The sequence below is a fragment of the Excalfactoria chinensis genome, chromosome 4 (genome assembly GCF_039878825.1).
Source record: "Excalfactoria chinensis isolate bCotChi1 chromosome 4, bCotChi1.hap2, whole genome shotgun sequence".
Lineage (NCBI taxonomy): Eukaryota > Metazoa > Chordata > Aves > Galliformes > Phasianidae > Excalfactoria > Excalfactoria chinensis.
Window position 1 is genome coordinate 58,965,580 of NC_092828.1, and position 16,059 is coordinate 58,981,638.

A 16,059-nucleotide genomic window follows, 5' to 3' on the forward strand; every position below is an offset into this window, starting at 1 on the left:
GAGCGCTCCAGCCGCTGCCGTGCGGGGTTAGGCAGTCCGGGGTTAGGCAGTCCGGCAGCGCTCCCCGCCGCATCAAACGCAGAAGTTCGGTCGCGGCCGGCGCGCTCGAGCCGCTCTCTTCACGCCGTTCCTTATGCGGCCGTTTACACCGGAGGGAAACGCGGCGCGCCCGCCGCGGGGCTGCTGGCATCGCGGGCTCGGGGCCGCCGCTCCGGGCACGGCGTGGGGGGGGGGGCCGAGCGGGGCGGCAGGTGGCGGCCGTGCCGAGCCGCGCGGCGCCGGGGGGGCTGGCCGCGTCCGCTCCTGCTGGGCGGCGTCCGCGCCGGGTTTTGCACCTTGTCCCCGGGTCTGCCTCCCGGCCCGGGGAGCCGCGCCGCGCGCCGAGCGCTGCCGCCCCGTATCACTCCGCTGGCACGGAGGGGAGGAGGAGGAGAAGAGGAGGAGGAGAAGGAGGAGGCGGAGGAGGGCCCTCGATCATTGTGGCGGCGGCAGAGCGCGGCGCCCGGCTGTGTGAGCGCGGCGCTCCGCACGGGCTCGGCGGCTCCGCTCTCTCCGGCGCGGCCCCGGCTCGTGCATGTGCGGGCCGGCCGCGGGCCGAGGCGTGCCGCCGGGTTCCCGTTGCCATGCGGCCCGGCCGCGCGAGTACTTTGCGAGCGCGGCGCGGCACGAGCGGCCAAACTTTTCTCTAGGAGGAACGTACAATGAGCGAGCGGCCGTGCCCGCCCCCGGGTGCCGGGGCGCGCGAGTGAGTGTGCGGCGTGTGCACGGCGCGTGCGAGCGTGGGCGCGTGCGGAGTCCCCGCGTGTGCGTGTGCTGTCCCCGCGTGCGCGTGTGTGTGCGTGCGGAGGGGCGCGTGTTCCCCTCACCCATGGGGAGCGCGGCCTCCGGGAGCGACCTCCGGCGGCCCCGCGGAGCCGCTCTGAGCGCGACGGATCGCGGAGGAGCCGCGGGAGGCGAAGAGCCGCGCTGAGCCCCGGAGTTGGCCGCCGCCGCCGCCGCTCAGTTGTTGCGCCGCTTCCCGGCGGTCACCCCCGGCACCTTCCCCGCTCGCCGCACCCCCTCCCGCCCCCCGCCGCGCTCCGCTCTTCTCCTCCTTCATGTTTTGGAGCTCCTCGAGGGGGATCGGCTGGGGGCGAGGAGCAGCGCTCGCCGGGGACCGCCGCTTCTCCGCTACATGCCGGTGCCCCCCCCGCCCCGCGGGGCTGTGAGCGGGACCCCGCGGGGGGCAGCGCGCCGAGTTCCTCCGGAGCGGCGCGCGCGGGGCCGGGCATGGGGGATTTCGCGGCCCCGGCCGCCAACGGCAGCAGCGTCTGCATCAACGCCGGCCTCGGCGGAGGGCTCGCCGGGGCCGGAGCCGCCGCCGCCGCCGGCGTCCCCAAGCACAGCACGGTGGTGGAGCGGCTGCGGCAGCGCATCGAGGGCTGCCGGCGGCACCATGTCAGCTGCGAGAGCCGCTACCAGCAGGCGCAGGCGGAGCAGCTGGAGCTGGAGCGCAGGGACACCGTGAGCCTCTACCAGAGGACGCTGGAGCAGCGGGCCAAGAAGACGGGCGCCGGTGGCAAGCAGCCGCCGCCGAACAAGCAGCCGCAGGATGCCGAGCCCGGCGCGACCGAGCAGCGCAACCACACGCTGATCATGGTAAGGGCCGCTCGGGGGGCGCGGCGCGGAGGGAGGACAAACTTTTTCCCCGGCCCCCCTCCGCCGGCGTGGAGACGGGGACCGCGCTGCCGGGGCCGGGGCCGCGCTTGGGGACGGTGCGAGGCTGCCCGCCTGCGGGCCGGGGGCTCTCGGGGCGAGCGGCAGCCGGCGCTCGGGCGCTGCCTAAAGTTTCCTCGGGTTTTAAGGAGCTCGGCGAGGAGCGGAGGGGGGGGGGGGGGCAGGGGGCGGAGGCTGAGCCGGTCGGCGCGCGGCTGCGAGTAGGAAGCGGAGTTTCCCACTCCCAGCCTGCACCGATGATGAATAATAAGAGGCGGCGTGGGGGGAGCGGGGCTGCCGGCCGCGGCCCCCTCGGCCGTACGGAGAGCGCCGACGGTGGCCGTGCGCTCCTTCTGCCGTGTGTGTCCCGACGCGTCCCCGCACCGCGCCGCGCTGCCCGGGGGCGGGCGGCCGCTCGCTCGCTGTCTGCCGGGCTCACAATGGGCGGTGGGGGGAGGAGGAGGAGGAGAAAGAGGAGGAGAAAAAGGGAGGCGGCGGCGCGGCTTTCGAGCGCCGCACGTCCCTCCCGCGGACCCTCCCTCGCCCGTCCCGGGCCGAGCCGAGCCCTGCTCCCGGCGCCCCGGCGGCGGCGGCACCTTCCTTCCCCCCGTCCCTCCCTGCGGCCCCGCTTTGTCTGTCCGCTCCGACGCGCTGGGGGCGGGGGTGGCTCCGCCGGCGGCAGACAAAAGCTCCGCGCTGCCCCCGCCGCCTCCCGCCCCTCGGCCGCCTCCCGGCTTCTCCCCGGGGGCCCGGCCCGGCCGCTCAGGGGCAGGGCGCAGCGGCGACCACACAAAGCGGGGGCGGGGGGAGCCCGTGTGCAGGAAGCGGGGAAGCCGCCTGCTGACATCTCGTCGCTCTCCTGCCGCTGCGGCGGTGGCACGGCCGTTCCTCTTTCCCGCGGGGCTGCGAGCGCTGTGCCGGCCCCGGGCCGTGCCCACCTCGGTCCCGCAGCGCTGCCGGGTTGCGGGCGGCTCGAGGGATGGCCTTATGTCTGGGCGGGCGGCGAGGCCGGGCTGCCGTGCCGAAGTTGTGGGGACCGACGGGGCAACGCGGGTGCGGCTCCGTGCTCGTTTGCTTCGCGTGGGGAAGGAAACTTGGGGAGCTGAGAGCGGCACCGTGTAGCGATAGTTCGCAGGGATCCGGTACTTGCACGGCGGCGGTGTGCCGTGTGTAGGTACGGGGTGTGCGCACACCTCTCACGTTTGAGAAGGGAAATTCTAAGCCTTGATCAAACCAGACCCGCTTCCAGCTGCCACTCCGTTTACATGAACGTGTATTGTAGATAAATATAAAAGTGTAATCTGCTCTGTTTTGCTTGTAGAATGTTAAGTATGTCTTCTGTCTCATCTGAGAGCATTAGGGAACGTTCACTGGCACGTGAAACTTATACTTGAACCCTGGGAAGCTGCTCCTTTCAGAGCAACAAAGATGTTTCCTTTGAAACCTTTATATTTTTTAATAACACAAGAAACCAAAAGCAAGAAGTAAACCAAAGCAGAAAGTTCCTCGTGTCTGGCTGTCAGAAGATTGCAAAGAAGTTTCATAATGTAAATGCGTTGGTACCAAACCAGTTTTGTGTTCCTTTCTTTCTTTTGGCCTGACCTAACGCCAGCCTGTGTGTTGGGCTCCTCTCCCTTCCCACTCAGGTTGCTGAGGGCAGGGAGGGCTGCTGTGTGCATTCACCTCTGTCAGGAGGGCAGGGGAGCTGCTCCCCAGGTTCGCACCTATTGAATCATGGGTACCTGATTGCATCATAGAATCGTTTAAGGTCGGAAGAGACCGCTAAGACCATCAACCATCATCACCAGTGCTGCCCGCTCACCGTGTCCCTCAGTGCCACATCCACGTGGTTCTTGAATACCTGCAGGGATGGTGACTCTGCCACCTCCCTGGGCAGTTGTGCCACTGCTTTGCTGCTCTTACAGGGAAGAGCTGTTTAGGACCCCATGTGAACCAACAAGTGGTTCTCAGCAGCAGCCTTTTTTTGGAAGGGATCTACTCTGAATTTGTATCTTGCTATAGACCCAAGTTTATGCTGGCTGAATTTTGAAAGATCTGAACTGCTCGCTGGTTTAGCCTGTCCCACTTGAGGAGAGCAATGTGTTTCAGAACTTGTTTGTGCCCTTGCAGGCACTGACTGGGATGTGCCCCAGAATCAAAGTTGTTTATATGTAGCTGGGAGAACATTTTTTTTTTTTCCCCTCTTTTTTCTTCCAGTCCAAGCTGGCAAAAATATTGGGCTTGGATTATTAGGATGTCATACCAGCGAGGTTGTAAAGGAAGCATTGGGAACATTTGCAGGCCATCCAAAACTCTGCTGCTTCCAGGAAACATCAGCACATTATTTCTGTGCTTTTGAGTTAATCTGTCTTTGCATTTGCAGCTCTAAGTGCAAGAGTCTTCTGGCTCTGCATCCGTGGTGTTGTGTGAATGTGGTCCAGAGGCTGTATATGTGTGTATGTATCCGATATAAACAATGAATGTTAAGTATAAGGTAGTGTATGTGAGATACGTATTGCCGAGTTAAATCACCTACATCCTATCCCCGACTTTGTTCTTCTGTGCGGTCCTGTCATTTTTTTTTGTCCAATGAAACACTACTTTGGTAATTACTGCACTGACCTTCTGATGCACGTATATTTGCATCTGAGCTCTGCCACGGTGTTTAAAGGGGCTGGAGCTACTTTTTCCTGTTTTGAAGGCCCTTCAACACTTTTCTTATTTAATCATGGTGGGCTTGATAGCCACTGTGTCGGATTGACCGTGTGTAACCCTAAAGCCAGCCCTTAGAAAAATGAGTTTTGAACACCATAAAATGTTGTTTAGATCACAGAAATTAGTGATGGAAGTTAACTGACCTATTAGATCATCCTTTCTGCTCCCCTGCCAGGGCACACTATGCCAGTTCAGAGTTGGTTTAAAGTTGGAGGAAACACAGCTGGCAAACGCAGTATTTTCCAGCAGTGCTCTTTTACCCACCCTGTGCTAATACTCCTCATGGGAGTGAATGGTCACATCCATCCTACCTGTGTAGGGAGATGGGCAGACTGGTGCCTTCAGCTTGGTCGGTATAGGAGCAGTATGATGTGTTTGGAATTACAGCAGTCTGGCTGTATCTGCTCCTTATTGGCAGATATTCCACCCCAGGAAAGCGGTTACCGCTTTTGTTGCTTCCTTTCTGTTGGAGAGGGTATCCCCAGTGAAATATTTAACGTCTTCATTGGTCTGGAGATGAAACTGAGTGTCAAGTGGTGCCATTGGTCTTGTAGGAGGTTTCTTACAGCTCACGTGTGCTGTATTTGTTGGGTACCTGTGTGTGTGTTCATACACCTGCGCACAGTTCTTGTGCTTCTCACGTAGCATTGATATGCAGCTTCTATACAGGTTCTCAGGTGTTCAGCAGTTACACTGTAGGAAACATCTGTTTCTCTAACAATGTAAAAAAGTGAAAAGAAAAATGTTTTTTGGATGTTTCTTCCTATTTTCCACAAGAGGTCAAATACAGTGGCCCTTACTCATGCCTGATGACTAGGTGGAATTAAGCATCTCTGCAGCTAGTGAGCGGTGCCTGAGCTTGTTTGCCCAGGGTAAGGCTGGTGGTGAACACAGAACTGGGATGACACCAGAGCTAAATTCCAGGCCAACAACACTCTCGTATGCCTCATGGAAGGAGTCATCCAGTAACCCTTTTTATTTTGCTCTTCCTCTAGGGGTGGATCTCTGTGTCTTTCCGTAGCCTCTCCCATTTCAGTTCTCCTTTCCATAGCGACTCATGCTTGACGCTCCTGTGTGATTCTTGTCCTTTAGGATGAGGAGTTTCTGTGCTGACCTCCTTTTGCAGCTCATCAGCACAATAGGTTTCAGCTTAGCAAATGAAATAGAATAGAGAGACTCTTCACTGCAAGCCCTGCCAGCCTCTGGTGACATTTATGTGCTTTGAATGAAACCGTGTCTCTTTAAGAGGTAGCAGGTTGGGACCAAATGAACCATATCTGGAGCAGGGAAAGTTGTGTTTTGACACACTGTGACCACTCATAGTGAAATCTACCTTCAGCTTGGCCATACAGCAGCACGCAAAGTCGTGCCCTGAAGTCTGAGGCCTCACGAAGTTCAGGGGGAAAGACTTTGGCTGGAACTTGTCCAAAACTGTTCTGCCAGCAGAGCCAAGAACATTAACATGCAGCTGTGTTGGGACAGTTGAATGCATTTAGGCTCACCTAAGTTTGTGCTCACTTGACCTAAAGCTCAGTGTTTCACAAGTAGCTCAAGCTGGCAGAAATGGGAACTGCGGCCACCGAGGAGGTCTCATCTGGGGTGAGAGGCCATGTTTTCTGGCTGCCCCGCGGTCACTGGGTTCACCAAGCAGTTAGGGAGGATGGAAATTATTTTTTCTCCTTTCATTCTGGGATAGTTTTCAGCTGGATCAGGTCCATGGTTTGTTTGACTGTCCCTCCCATGGGCAGCACAGTCTTACAACACCTTAATCCTGCTGTGAAACTTTGCCCTTATCCCAGGACAAACACGTGGGATGTTAGTTAAAACGTGCCTACCTGCCCTCACACCCTTTTTGTCATAGCTCAGTAACCCCTGCAAAGGGGTAAGTGGTCCTTTCCCTTAATACAGGCAGGGGTTGGGAGAACACTGTGAGAAGCAGCAAAGGAGTCAGAGTTCATTTTTACTTAACCACTTGCATGTATGTGCCATTTGGTTGCATATTACTCCAATATGTATAATTCATATGAGAGATGTGCTTGGATTAGCAGGGGTTTAAGGACAGGTCTGACAGCCAGGAACTGCTGACAGAAGTCCTTCAGGTGCTCAGTCTGGTGAATTGAAATGTGAGGTTCAGTCTCAGGCTGGAGCTGGGAACCTGTAGTCAGTTTTCCAGCCTGAGATCTCAGGGGCTGTTGAGATAAGCAACACACTTGCATGTTCAGTGGGAATTTGGGAGCCCTAACAGTTTGAAATATTTATTTTCCGAGTTTGTCTAAGATGGTGAGTCATAAAATAGTATAACTTTGATTGCCCTTTTGTTTCCCCCTTACATACTTTCAGGTGCCCAGCATTTGCAGTTTGCTCCCGTTTGCTTTTGTTATATTTTTAACTCAGTTTTACTGGGGTTGGAAATAAACGTGTTTTTAAACTTGCGGTGGTTAATAAGATAGCAGCTGCTGAATTTTTTTTGCCTACAGGAAGGGGCTGAGCTGCTCTCTTTCAAGACTTCCCGCTTTCAGATTGATTTTGCTTGCCACCACGTATGGTGTAGTTGTAAGGTGATATGAATACTTTAAACTGAGCTGACCTGTGAGAAGAGAGAAGTGTGTCTGCCTGTAATCTCCTTGCGTTTTCTGTAGCTTTCTGTGACTGTTAAGGCTGATGCTGAAGTGCTGTTGGTAGAGAAGAAAATCTGTTGCTTTTTGCTTGTTGTAAGTTCTGCACACCCACAGCACACAGGGAGTGGAATAAGAGGTTTGAATTGATGACTTTTGGAATAACTAAGCTAATAAACAGAAAGACCAACAACTCTCATATTCTCCTTCCCATATTTTTTATCAGGGCCACTTTCTACAAGGTTTTTGAATAGGGCTGTATACAGTTCTGCAGGGTCCTTGCTTCTCAGCAGTTGCAGCTTGGAGGAATGAACCAAAGCTGCTGGTGTCTGAGGTCTCAATAAATTTGGGTCTCAACACAAACTGAGACCTACTGAGTTACTGGGCATCAGCTGAGCTAACCCTATGTGAGGTTAACCAGGTTGGATATGGCTCTGGGCAGCCTGGCCTAGTGGTTGGCAACACATAGCAGGGGGTTGAAACTAGGTGATTATTATGGTCCTTTTCAACCCAGGCCATTCTGTGATTCTGTGAGTTGTTTTTTAACTGGTCAGAGGTGGGGGCTCTGGGGCTCTGCCTCTTTGGTGCAGGTTTCCTGCATTGTTTTTGTGGCACTTGAGAAATTCTCAGGCCTGCTCAGAAGGTCCTTGGATGTTGCACACCTAGATAAGGAGTAGAGCTGGTCCCCAGTCTTACTCTTCCCCTGCACAGTATCACGACAAACAGCCAGTATGACCATACGTGTGTGTTTCTATAAACCAGTACGCGTACCTATATGGCAGCTTTTAGACTGTGCTTTACAAGACAAAGTGAAAGGACTTAGGCTGCAAGGATTTGTACGGGTAGAGGGTGACCAGCAGTTGGTTCTGATGATGGAAGGGGATGTGCTAATCAGATAAGAAAAAACCCTGATATGCATCCATTTTCTATATTTTCAGCTTTCTCTCTCTATCCTTTGGCTTGTATCTAATCCACAGTGATATCTTGGCACTTCTTCATTGTGTTTAATCTAAGGGAGGAAGGGAGTTGGTTATGGCAGATGAGAGATTGGAAGAGTTATGGAAGGTATTGGAGTTTTTTAATCATTTAAGATGTTTCCTTATATTAAGGAGGATAGAGCAGTGCTTAGCCAGGAGAGAAATTGCAGCATTTCCTGCCACTTCTGTTTATGCAGAGTATTGTGGTTACAGATGCTCTAGTATTTGAGAAAATGACTTTAAAATATATCTTAGCTGGCAGTCGTTGTCTTTGGGCTGCTGAAAGGATTGTTACATTTCAGCTGTGATTTTCGCTGTTGCTCATTTTTGTCTCTGAGTCTGGTGGCTGTTCTGATTTCTCTGGGTTGCATTCCAGTGCAAAGTGAGGCAGCGTAGGGAAAACTGTTAAAAGCATTCAATAACCAATTTTTAATCATGTTTTTGGCAAGCAGTGTCTCTTTTCATTGCACATAGTTCTGGTTCTCATTGAAGCGGGTAATGTATCTTCGAAGACTTCAGTGGACTCTTCATTTTGACAATAGACTTCTGTAGGTTGATGACAGCTGCGTTGTTTGGGCTCCTGGTTGGCTGAAGCATTGTGGCTTGTAGTACATGGCTGCATACGAAGTAATGGTTCCAAATAATCTGGAAGTCCTATCTGTCTTCCTGCTATGATGACATAAACAATTTGTGCTAACAAGTTTGTAGGCCAGAAGATTTTTTCAAGTCCGGATTGCTGCAGTTTTGAAAATTCATCTAAGAGAATTTGACTTTATGCTTTTTGTCCAGAGAAGCTGGACAAAAAAAAAAAACACAACAAAGCTATTTTTTTTTCTGCTTTGTTTTATTGTTAAAAGCTTTCTACCTTTGCCTTTTCACCACTGCCTTTCTTGGTAACAGTTTTGTTGCTGGCAGTGGATAGTGATAATGGCGGTTAGTGAATGCAAAATGGCAAAACCAAAACTGCTTTCAGCTCTCCCTTCCCTTCACCCACAGCTGTGGTAAAGTGTCTGGTAGTCCTGTTACAGCTAGAGAGGGGCTCCAGGAAGTTGGCGCACACTGTCTTTACAGTTGTTATGGATGTTTGAATACATGGAATGGACTGTTTCACTCTTTCATTTTGTGTCAAAATACATGCTGTCACGAGAAGTTGGTTCCTTGGGGATGGCGAATTTATCCCTACCTTTTCTTTTGCTATAAATTTCCTGCTGCTTTAAGCCAGTGGTAAGAGCACATAGGTTTACCCATCTTTGAAGTAGTTTGTCCAAATGCATTAGTGTTTTTTTGCCTTGTATTTTGTTTCCTCCTTTCTCAGAGATGCTATTTTTTTGGAATTAACTCAATAGAATCACAACAGGTAAACAGCAGTACTGGGGATAATGGTATTTCTGATGCAGCGTGTTTCAAATGTCAAGTTACAGTAGTAGTTACTTGAGAAGAAGCTTGTTTCTGGTTTCAAAATCATTTACCTCCCAGATCTGTGACATGTGTTCTGGATAGTGTGCACATAATGAACATACACCATAAAGCTGTGTTAATAGTAGGGCTCACTAACTTTCTCACAAAGGTAAAGGCAGGAGTGAGGCATGCTGGTCATCCCCAATAGCAGCTTCAGATTCCACCCCCTCCCATTCTTAGACTGCTTGTAATTAATTTTTTTTTTTTTTTTTTAAGGTAGAGGAGCTTTTCTGAGCTCTTCAATTACAAACGTAGATGTTTGTAAAGGCAGAAAGAGAACTTGAGACTGGTAAGTGAAAAACAGTGATCTTCATATGCTAGAAAACTAGCATGAACAAACTGGTGTGAAATATGTCATCTCATTTTAGAGATGACTTTTTTTTTAAGCGCAGTTCTTACATGTTTTAAGATTGAATAAGTCTTTCCTGTTGTGAAGGGAGGAAGCTAAATGCTTGCAGTTTTATACAACTGTAATCAGTTTTATTGCAACTGTAGCAGTGTGATATCAAATATATATGTTTTTTACTAGACAGGATTCATATGCTGTTTATATTCAGGTACATAATGTCAGAATTTTTGCAATAATTCATGTTAGGTAGGATCTGCTTGCTTTTGCCTTTGGTTTAATTGGCTGCAGGTTACAATGTTGTTGTTTTGTTGTTTGTCTCCTTAAGCAAAGCTGTTTGTTTTTGCTTAAAAATGTAGAATGTCAAATGCAGTTGTCCTAGTGGAGGTGGGTTGGTATCCTGAGTGTAGATGAGAATGTCAGATGTATGTATAACCAAGGTATGAATCCTCCTCTCAGTTGCTTGTATCATATTTTGAAAGCCAGCTTTTCTTAGTTGGAAACTAGGGGGGAAATTGCCTCTAGTTTATTTGCTTAATCTGAGGATGACGTTAAGCTAAAGCACACTGTATTCTGGGTATTTTTTTGGAAGTTCTTGAAAAGGCTGCAGTAAGAATCTTGGATACATCTGAATCGCACATCATGATCTGCCATTTGTGGTCTCTCTAGCAGCAGTGTTCCCAGTGGAGAGGAGGAAGACATTAAGTGCTTTGTTACCTGTGGAAAGTGGTGTGCTTCCCATGTGCTTAGCTGTTCCTTGCTAAGGTGTGTAGAAGGTTCCATCCACGCTGACTGCAGCCTGCCTCCCTGGAGCCTAGTGGGGGGCATCACTAGGGCCTGCTGCACGCTTCTGCCCTGCCAACCGTGCCGGGGGTGCAGAGACCCAAAGAAATGGGCCTCACATCCATGAAGGCCTCACAACGCCGTTGTGCTGTGTCGTTTCTAAATGGTTGTTAAATTAGATGATGATGTGGGGTTGTTTTGTTTTGTTTTGCTCTGATCCGAGGAATTCTAAAAGCTTTCCAGTGGCACACGTAATGAATTTGTTTGACAGAGTTGTTCAGCAAATGTAAACCTGCAGGCAGCAGGCTTGTTTCTGTGGCTACCTGGTGCATGTGACATTCAGGCTGCCTACAGTCTGCAGCAGTTCACAGGAAAGCTATTGTCCAAGTGACCTCTCACATGTTAGTAAACAAACAGGTGTGCGTGTTTTGAGTCCTTCCTGTCCAAACCCTGTGGGCACACTTCTCTAGTTGGTTAATTGATGTGTTGTTTTGCTAAAGCAAGCTGTATTTCAGTGCTTCCCTCCTACCCCTTTCAATATATCCATTCACTGCTGTTGTAAAGCAGTTCACAGACTTGGTTGTGGCAGGAGGCAGAAGGCAATGCAAGTTTCTCAGGCCAGTGGGAGGAGTGGAGAGTGTTTTAGGTAGTTCCTGATGGTTTAGTTGCTGCCTGTATTCCTGTTTTCTGATGGATCTAGAGAGAAATGCTGAGCAGTGCACCACAGGCTTTATTTAAATCAACAGCTCTAAGAGATATCCTTGGGTGCTGGTGTCTCATAGTTTTGGAAGGAATGAGCTTCACTCCCTCAGGTCAGACTATAGTACTGAACAACGAGGGTTTTGGGAATGATTTATGTGTTTGACAGCGCAATAATGTGCAGATATAATAATATCCTTCTGTTGGCTGAGCTATCCTGTCTGTGCTGTAGTGTGTGGAGCAGGTGGTTGGCACCTCAGAGCCTTGGGTTGGTTAAGTTAGATGCATACTGTTCAACAGGTAAGCTTGACAATTAATACCATGCTTCTTCAGACCTACTCGGACCTGCACACATTGAACCTGTACTGGCTCAGACAAAGGAACTGTATTTTTCCATCAGAATATTTTAAAAGCTCTTTAGAGAGCACTTTATAATAACATCTGTATGGTACAAAGAGGCGTATCGTAGCCTTTTCCCAATTTAGAGAAAACTTTATTAGCATTTGAGTAGATGGCAGAACAAAGTTCCATCTGCAGTACTTCACATTTCAGCCGTAATACTGAGCTGACACCATTACTAATTGCAGCACATAATAATAACATTTCAGGAAGGGAGGGACTTTAATTTGTGGAGGTACCTTTCCTCATCTGTGAGGGTGGCAGAATGACATACGTAGCTGGCAGTATACGCATACTTTCAGCACAGTGTGTTACTTGTCCAAGAAGTATCTCAGCTTAGGTAAATTTGACTTGTCTTCATCACAAGACATTTGAGTTTGGCGTTGAGATAAAGGCAAAGAAACTTATAGATGCTTTATTTTGTAAAAGCATGGAAAAAATATACTGCATTTCTTACCTAGGACGTAGGATGCACCAGCCCGCCAGCGAGATGCATTTCTTCCCCTGTACTGTATAATAGAATGGAGGGTCTCTTGTATTTTGGGAATAGTAAATAATAGCAGGCTTATTTTCCTCTCTAGTTATTGGCAGTTGTGTTTTTATGTATTTCTTCTATCCCTTTTGTTGTTTTGTCAGTATCAGTATAAATCAATCTCTTATTCTTTGTTGTGTTGTGAAGGGATTGTTTGTATAATGGAGTGTTAAGAGGGTCGTTTAACTTCATTTAGTTCATCTTTGAGACACAGAGCTTGTGAGAAAAGAAATGAAAGATATCCATGGTGATGTTCTGTGTAGAGAGGATTAGAGAAGCACGAGCATTGTGATAATATTTGGAACAAATATTAGGGATATCTTGGAAAGTTACTACTGACAGGCGGAAGCCAATACTTGCATAAAGAACAGTGCTAATTCTTGTAATAAAGTGATTTTTGGCAAGCTGAACAAAAACAAAACAACAACAACAACAAAAAACCAACCCTCCCCCCAAAAAAACCAAACCCACCAGGTTAATTGCTTCTATTTGAGTGTTTATACGGGTGACTGTATTTGTAACGCTTCCTCTTGATCCACTGTCAATGATTGCTGGCTGTGTTTTCCTAGTTGCCCTATGTGTGGTTTTTGTTTTAGAACCTAGAAACCCAGGGCCATCATTTCTAACACAGAGTCTGCTTCTGGGTTCGTGCAGCACTGTGAATGGCAGCTTAGAAAGGCAGGTTAGTAAGTTAACTGTGTCTTTTGCTGGGAAGCCCCCCACTCCCTCTCTCATCACTAATGGTTCACAAGTTGTAATCTATTCAGATCTTGCAATGTGGACATTAAAGCCACATGGCAGATGTGAGGTATTCTTCGAAGTTTAAGGAAGAATAGATGCAAATAGTTGCTGAGGCATGTGGACTGGGCTCTGACTACAAGAAAGAGGATTAAGTATTTATGAACACGAGCCAGAACACCTATTTTACTTCCTGACTGAGTGCTGTGTCTGTCCTTCAAGGGCAGGAATTCCTGATCTTCAGAGTTCTCAGTGTCTGTGTGTGCAGTGTTATTGGTCTGGGTGGTGTCACGGCCCCAAAAACAGACATACCTCATTTCAAATTGCTCACAGTAAAACTGTACATACATTTCATAAGTGTTTGTGTATTTAGGTGCAGCCATTCCGTGATTGGTTTCATTTGGCATAGATGGTGTCCACTGGTGGTTCAGTATTTATTAAGAAAACGTATTTTCACAAGTGCTTTATGTTAATAAATACGTCATGTTGCTCAGAGACTATCATGCTTTGTAGCAGAAGATGTTGCATTTATTTTTTAAGTATCAGGGAAGAGACATTTTCAGTTTAGTAGCTTCACACTAGAATTGCTCATAGGGCAGTATAATTAATTTAGGGAGAACCTTGCAGTGACTAATGGGTTTATTTATGGTGAATGTGTGTTTTGACAACTGGGACCATATCTTTAATTTCCGTTTGTAAGGTGGAGGTTTGAAGAATTGGAGGGCTCTGACACGTCAAGAAAATTATGTGATTGGAAAAAGTCTTAATTTCCTCCAAAATCATTTTTCTGCTAAGGCCTTTCATCCTGGCATGACTAAGTTAAATTCCTCCAAAGGAAGTAGGGGGAAAAAAACGAGCAGCAAAACAGCACAACTCTCACTGGTGTTATGCAACAGGGTTTTTCCTGGTTACTTCAGTTTGGTATCCCTCCTATTACTGCCATATGAATTTGTCTTAATGCTGGCTCGGTTGCATGTGGGAGATGAAAATTTCAGAACTAGGCTATATTTAAGTTATCCTTAGTGTTGGCTTTGTTGTTGGTTTTTTTCTGGCTGAATTCTCTGTGAGGTAGATCAGTGCTTTTTGTGAGTATTGAGTTGTGATTTAGGCATCTCATTGAGCAGAGTGTGTGGGAATGGAGGAACAGCGATCTCTTTCTAGTGGTGTTTTGTGAAGCTATTTTTGTTTGGTGTGATGTTGGAAATAAATTCTGAGCCATGCACTAGTGAAGGCTGCAGGTTTTAAGGTGACCAAGGAACGTGAGTCCTGGGCTTATGTAGCAAGTAGCCATCAAATGTGGAGGACTAATTCATCGTGGTGTGTCATGGACTGGGACCATAACAGGAATAAACAGGAGGCTTTTTCTTTCTACTGTTATTTCTCAAGGTAATGGACATTTTCAGCCTACTCTCTGGGACCGGACATCCTGCTGGATGAGGATCGAATCTTGATTATTCAATAAAGGAGACAAAACCCACTTCTATAAAGCAATTTTGTCCTACAGTGGTTGATAAACATGAGGCAGAACACCTGAGGGGTTGTTGTTTTTTTCCCCAGCCAACTTTAATATGGATTCCAGAGAGTTTGTCGTTCATCACATCAGTCAGCTCCTACTTGCTGTGAGGGCAAGTCCAAAGTAGCTGCTTCGTTAAAGCATTGCCTGAAGGGCTGGGGGGGTGGTTAAGTACTTTAACTTCTGTGTGAGTTCTGGCCTGGCTGATTTCTGCACAGCAGCCTGAATCTTGGCTGCCTGTGGGGGCCTCGGGCATAGCAACACCAGCTGTGTGTTTTTGGGGCTGGGAAAAGGAGCATTAACCTGCCACCTTCATACTACCAGCAGCAGAAGGGAAGAAGGTTTCCAGTTCCACCTTCATTCAGAGGACACGGAGACTGTGAATTGCCTTGCTTTCTGTAGAGCCTAAGATGGTTTGTCATGCTGAACTTTATAGACCTGGGAATAATCATTTAGATTTGTTGTCTTGTTATTATTTTCTAAAATAGTAAGATGATGTTGGTGACCATCAAGCTGAGAGCTGCTCCAGGTGTTAAAAGGTAATTTGTTAAATCAAAGTAACTGTCAAAGCGCTGGTAATTCAGATTCAGCTGCTCAGTGGATTGTTTTGTGGCAGGGGAGCAAAAGGAAAGAAGCACTGCCATACCTGGTGAAATAGATTAGCCCAGGAAAAGGAAAAATCTGCCTTTTTCTGCAGATGTGAACAATCCTGTTCCTTGCAAGCCGAAAGGAGACAGGAAGGCTGAAGTTAAGTCCTCTGTTGGTCCATACAGAGTTGTCTGCAGGGTTTATTTCTTACTTCCAGTAGTACTGTCACTGTGATGTTGAAGAAACAGTATGAACAGCATCACTACCCCTCACATATTCTTTCTGTCTGGATTTCCATGCAGGGCACCTAAATGAGAAGGAATAAGAATTTTAAGAGGACATTTTAAAACAAGGGTGTGAGATAGAGAGTGTCTTACCCTAATGCTCCTTTTGCTCAGGTCTGTGTAGTGCTCGCTGTTCATCACTTGGTTTTTGAGGTTGTGCTGTTGCTCTCCTACCTGCAGTCTGCATTCCAGAAGGATAATTCAATGCTGGCTCAGGCTTCTGTTTGCCACGTGTGTGGTGATTTTCTTTCTTCATTGTTGTTATTTTGTGTGTGTTGTGTGTGTGTTTCATCAAGTGATCATCAGTAATGTGAGATATTTGGTTCTTAATAATTCAGGTTTGTGTGGCCAGTAAATTTCAAAAAACCCCACAATTTATGATTTGCAAACAAGAGAGCTTATGCCTAATTTACTGCCACCTGTTAAAGTAACTCAACCATTCAAACAAGCAGCTAAGTGCTGTATTTACACTGAAGTATTAAAGGAAATCAAGCCTGTAAAGGTTAACATTTAGAAAAAATAATTGGAATGAGCGTATCCTGAATTCCCTAAACAGGACAATAGGAGCCTTCTGTGCTGATGTGATACCTTTGTCAGTGTGCTTGGTTCCATTAATTCATTTAAGGCAGAAGACTGCTGGCAGAGCAGAGCAGGAGGCATCTTCTTCCCACCTATGTACAGGGACAGGGCAAAATAGAAGTTACCTATCGATTACAT

At 48.6% G+C, this 16,059-nt stretch overlaps 1 protein-coding gene across 2 annotated transcripts in view; it reads left to right on the forward strand.

Moving 5' to 3' along the window:
• Positions 1-481: 481 nt before the first annotated feature.
• Positions 482-16,059, forward strand: part of MAML3 (mastermind like transcriptional coactivator 3) — a 198,171-nt gene continuing 182,593 nt past the window's right edge. For both annotated transcript variants that reach the window (XM_072335869.1, XM_072335870.1), the window contains exon 1: positions 482-1,638. In XM_072335869.1, the coding sequence (XP_072191970.1) occupies positions 1,270-1,638 (369 nt within the window). In that variant the 5' untranslated portion in view covers positions 482-1,269. The remainder of the gene's footprint in view (positions 1,639-16,059) is intronic.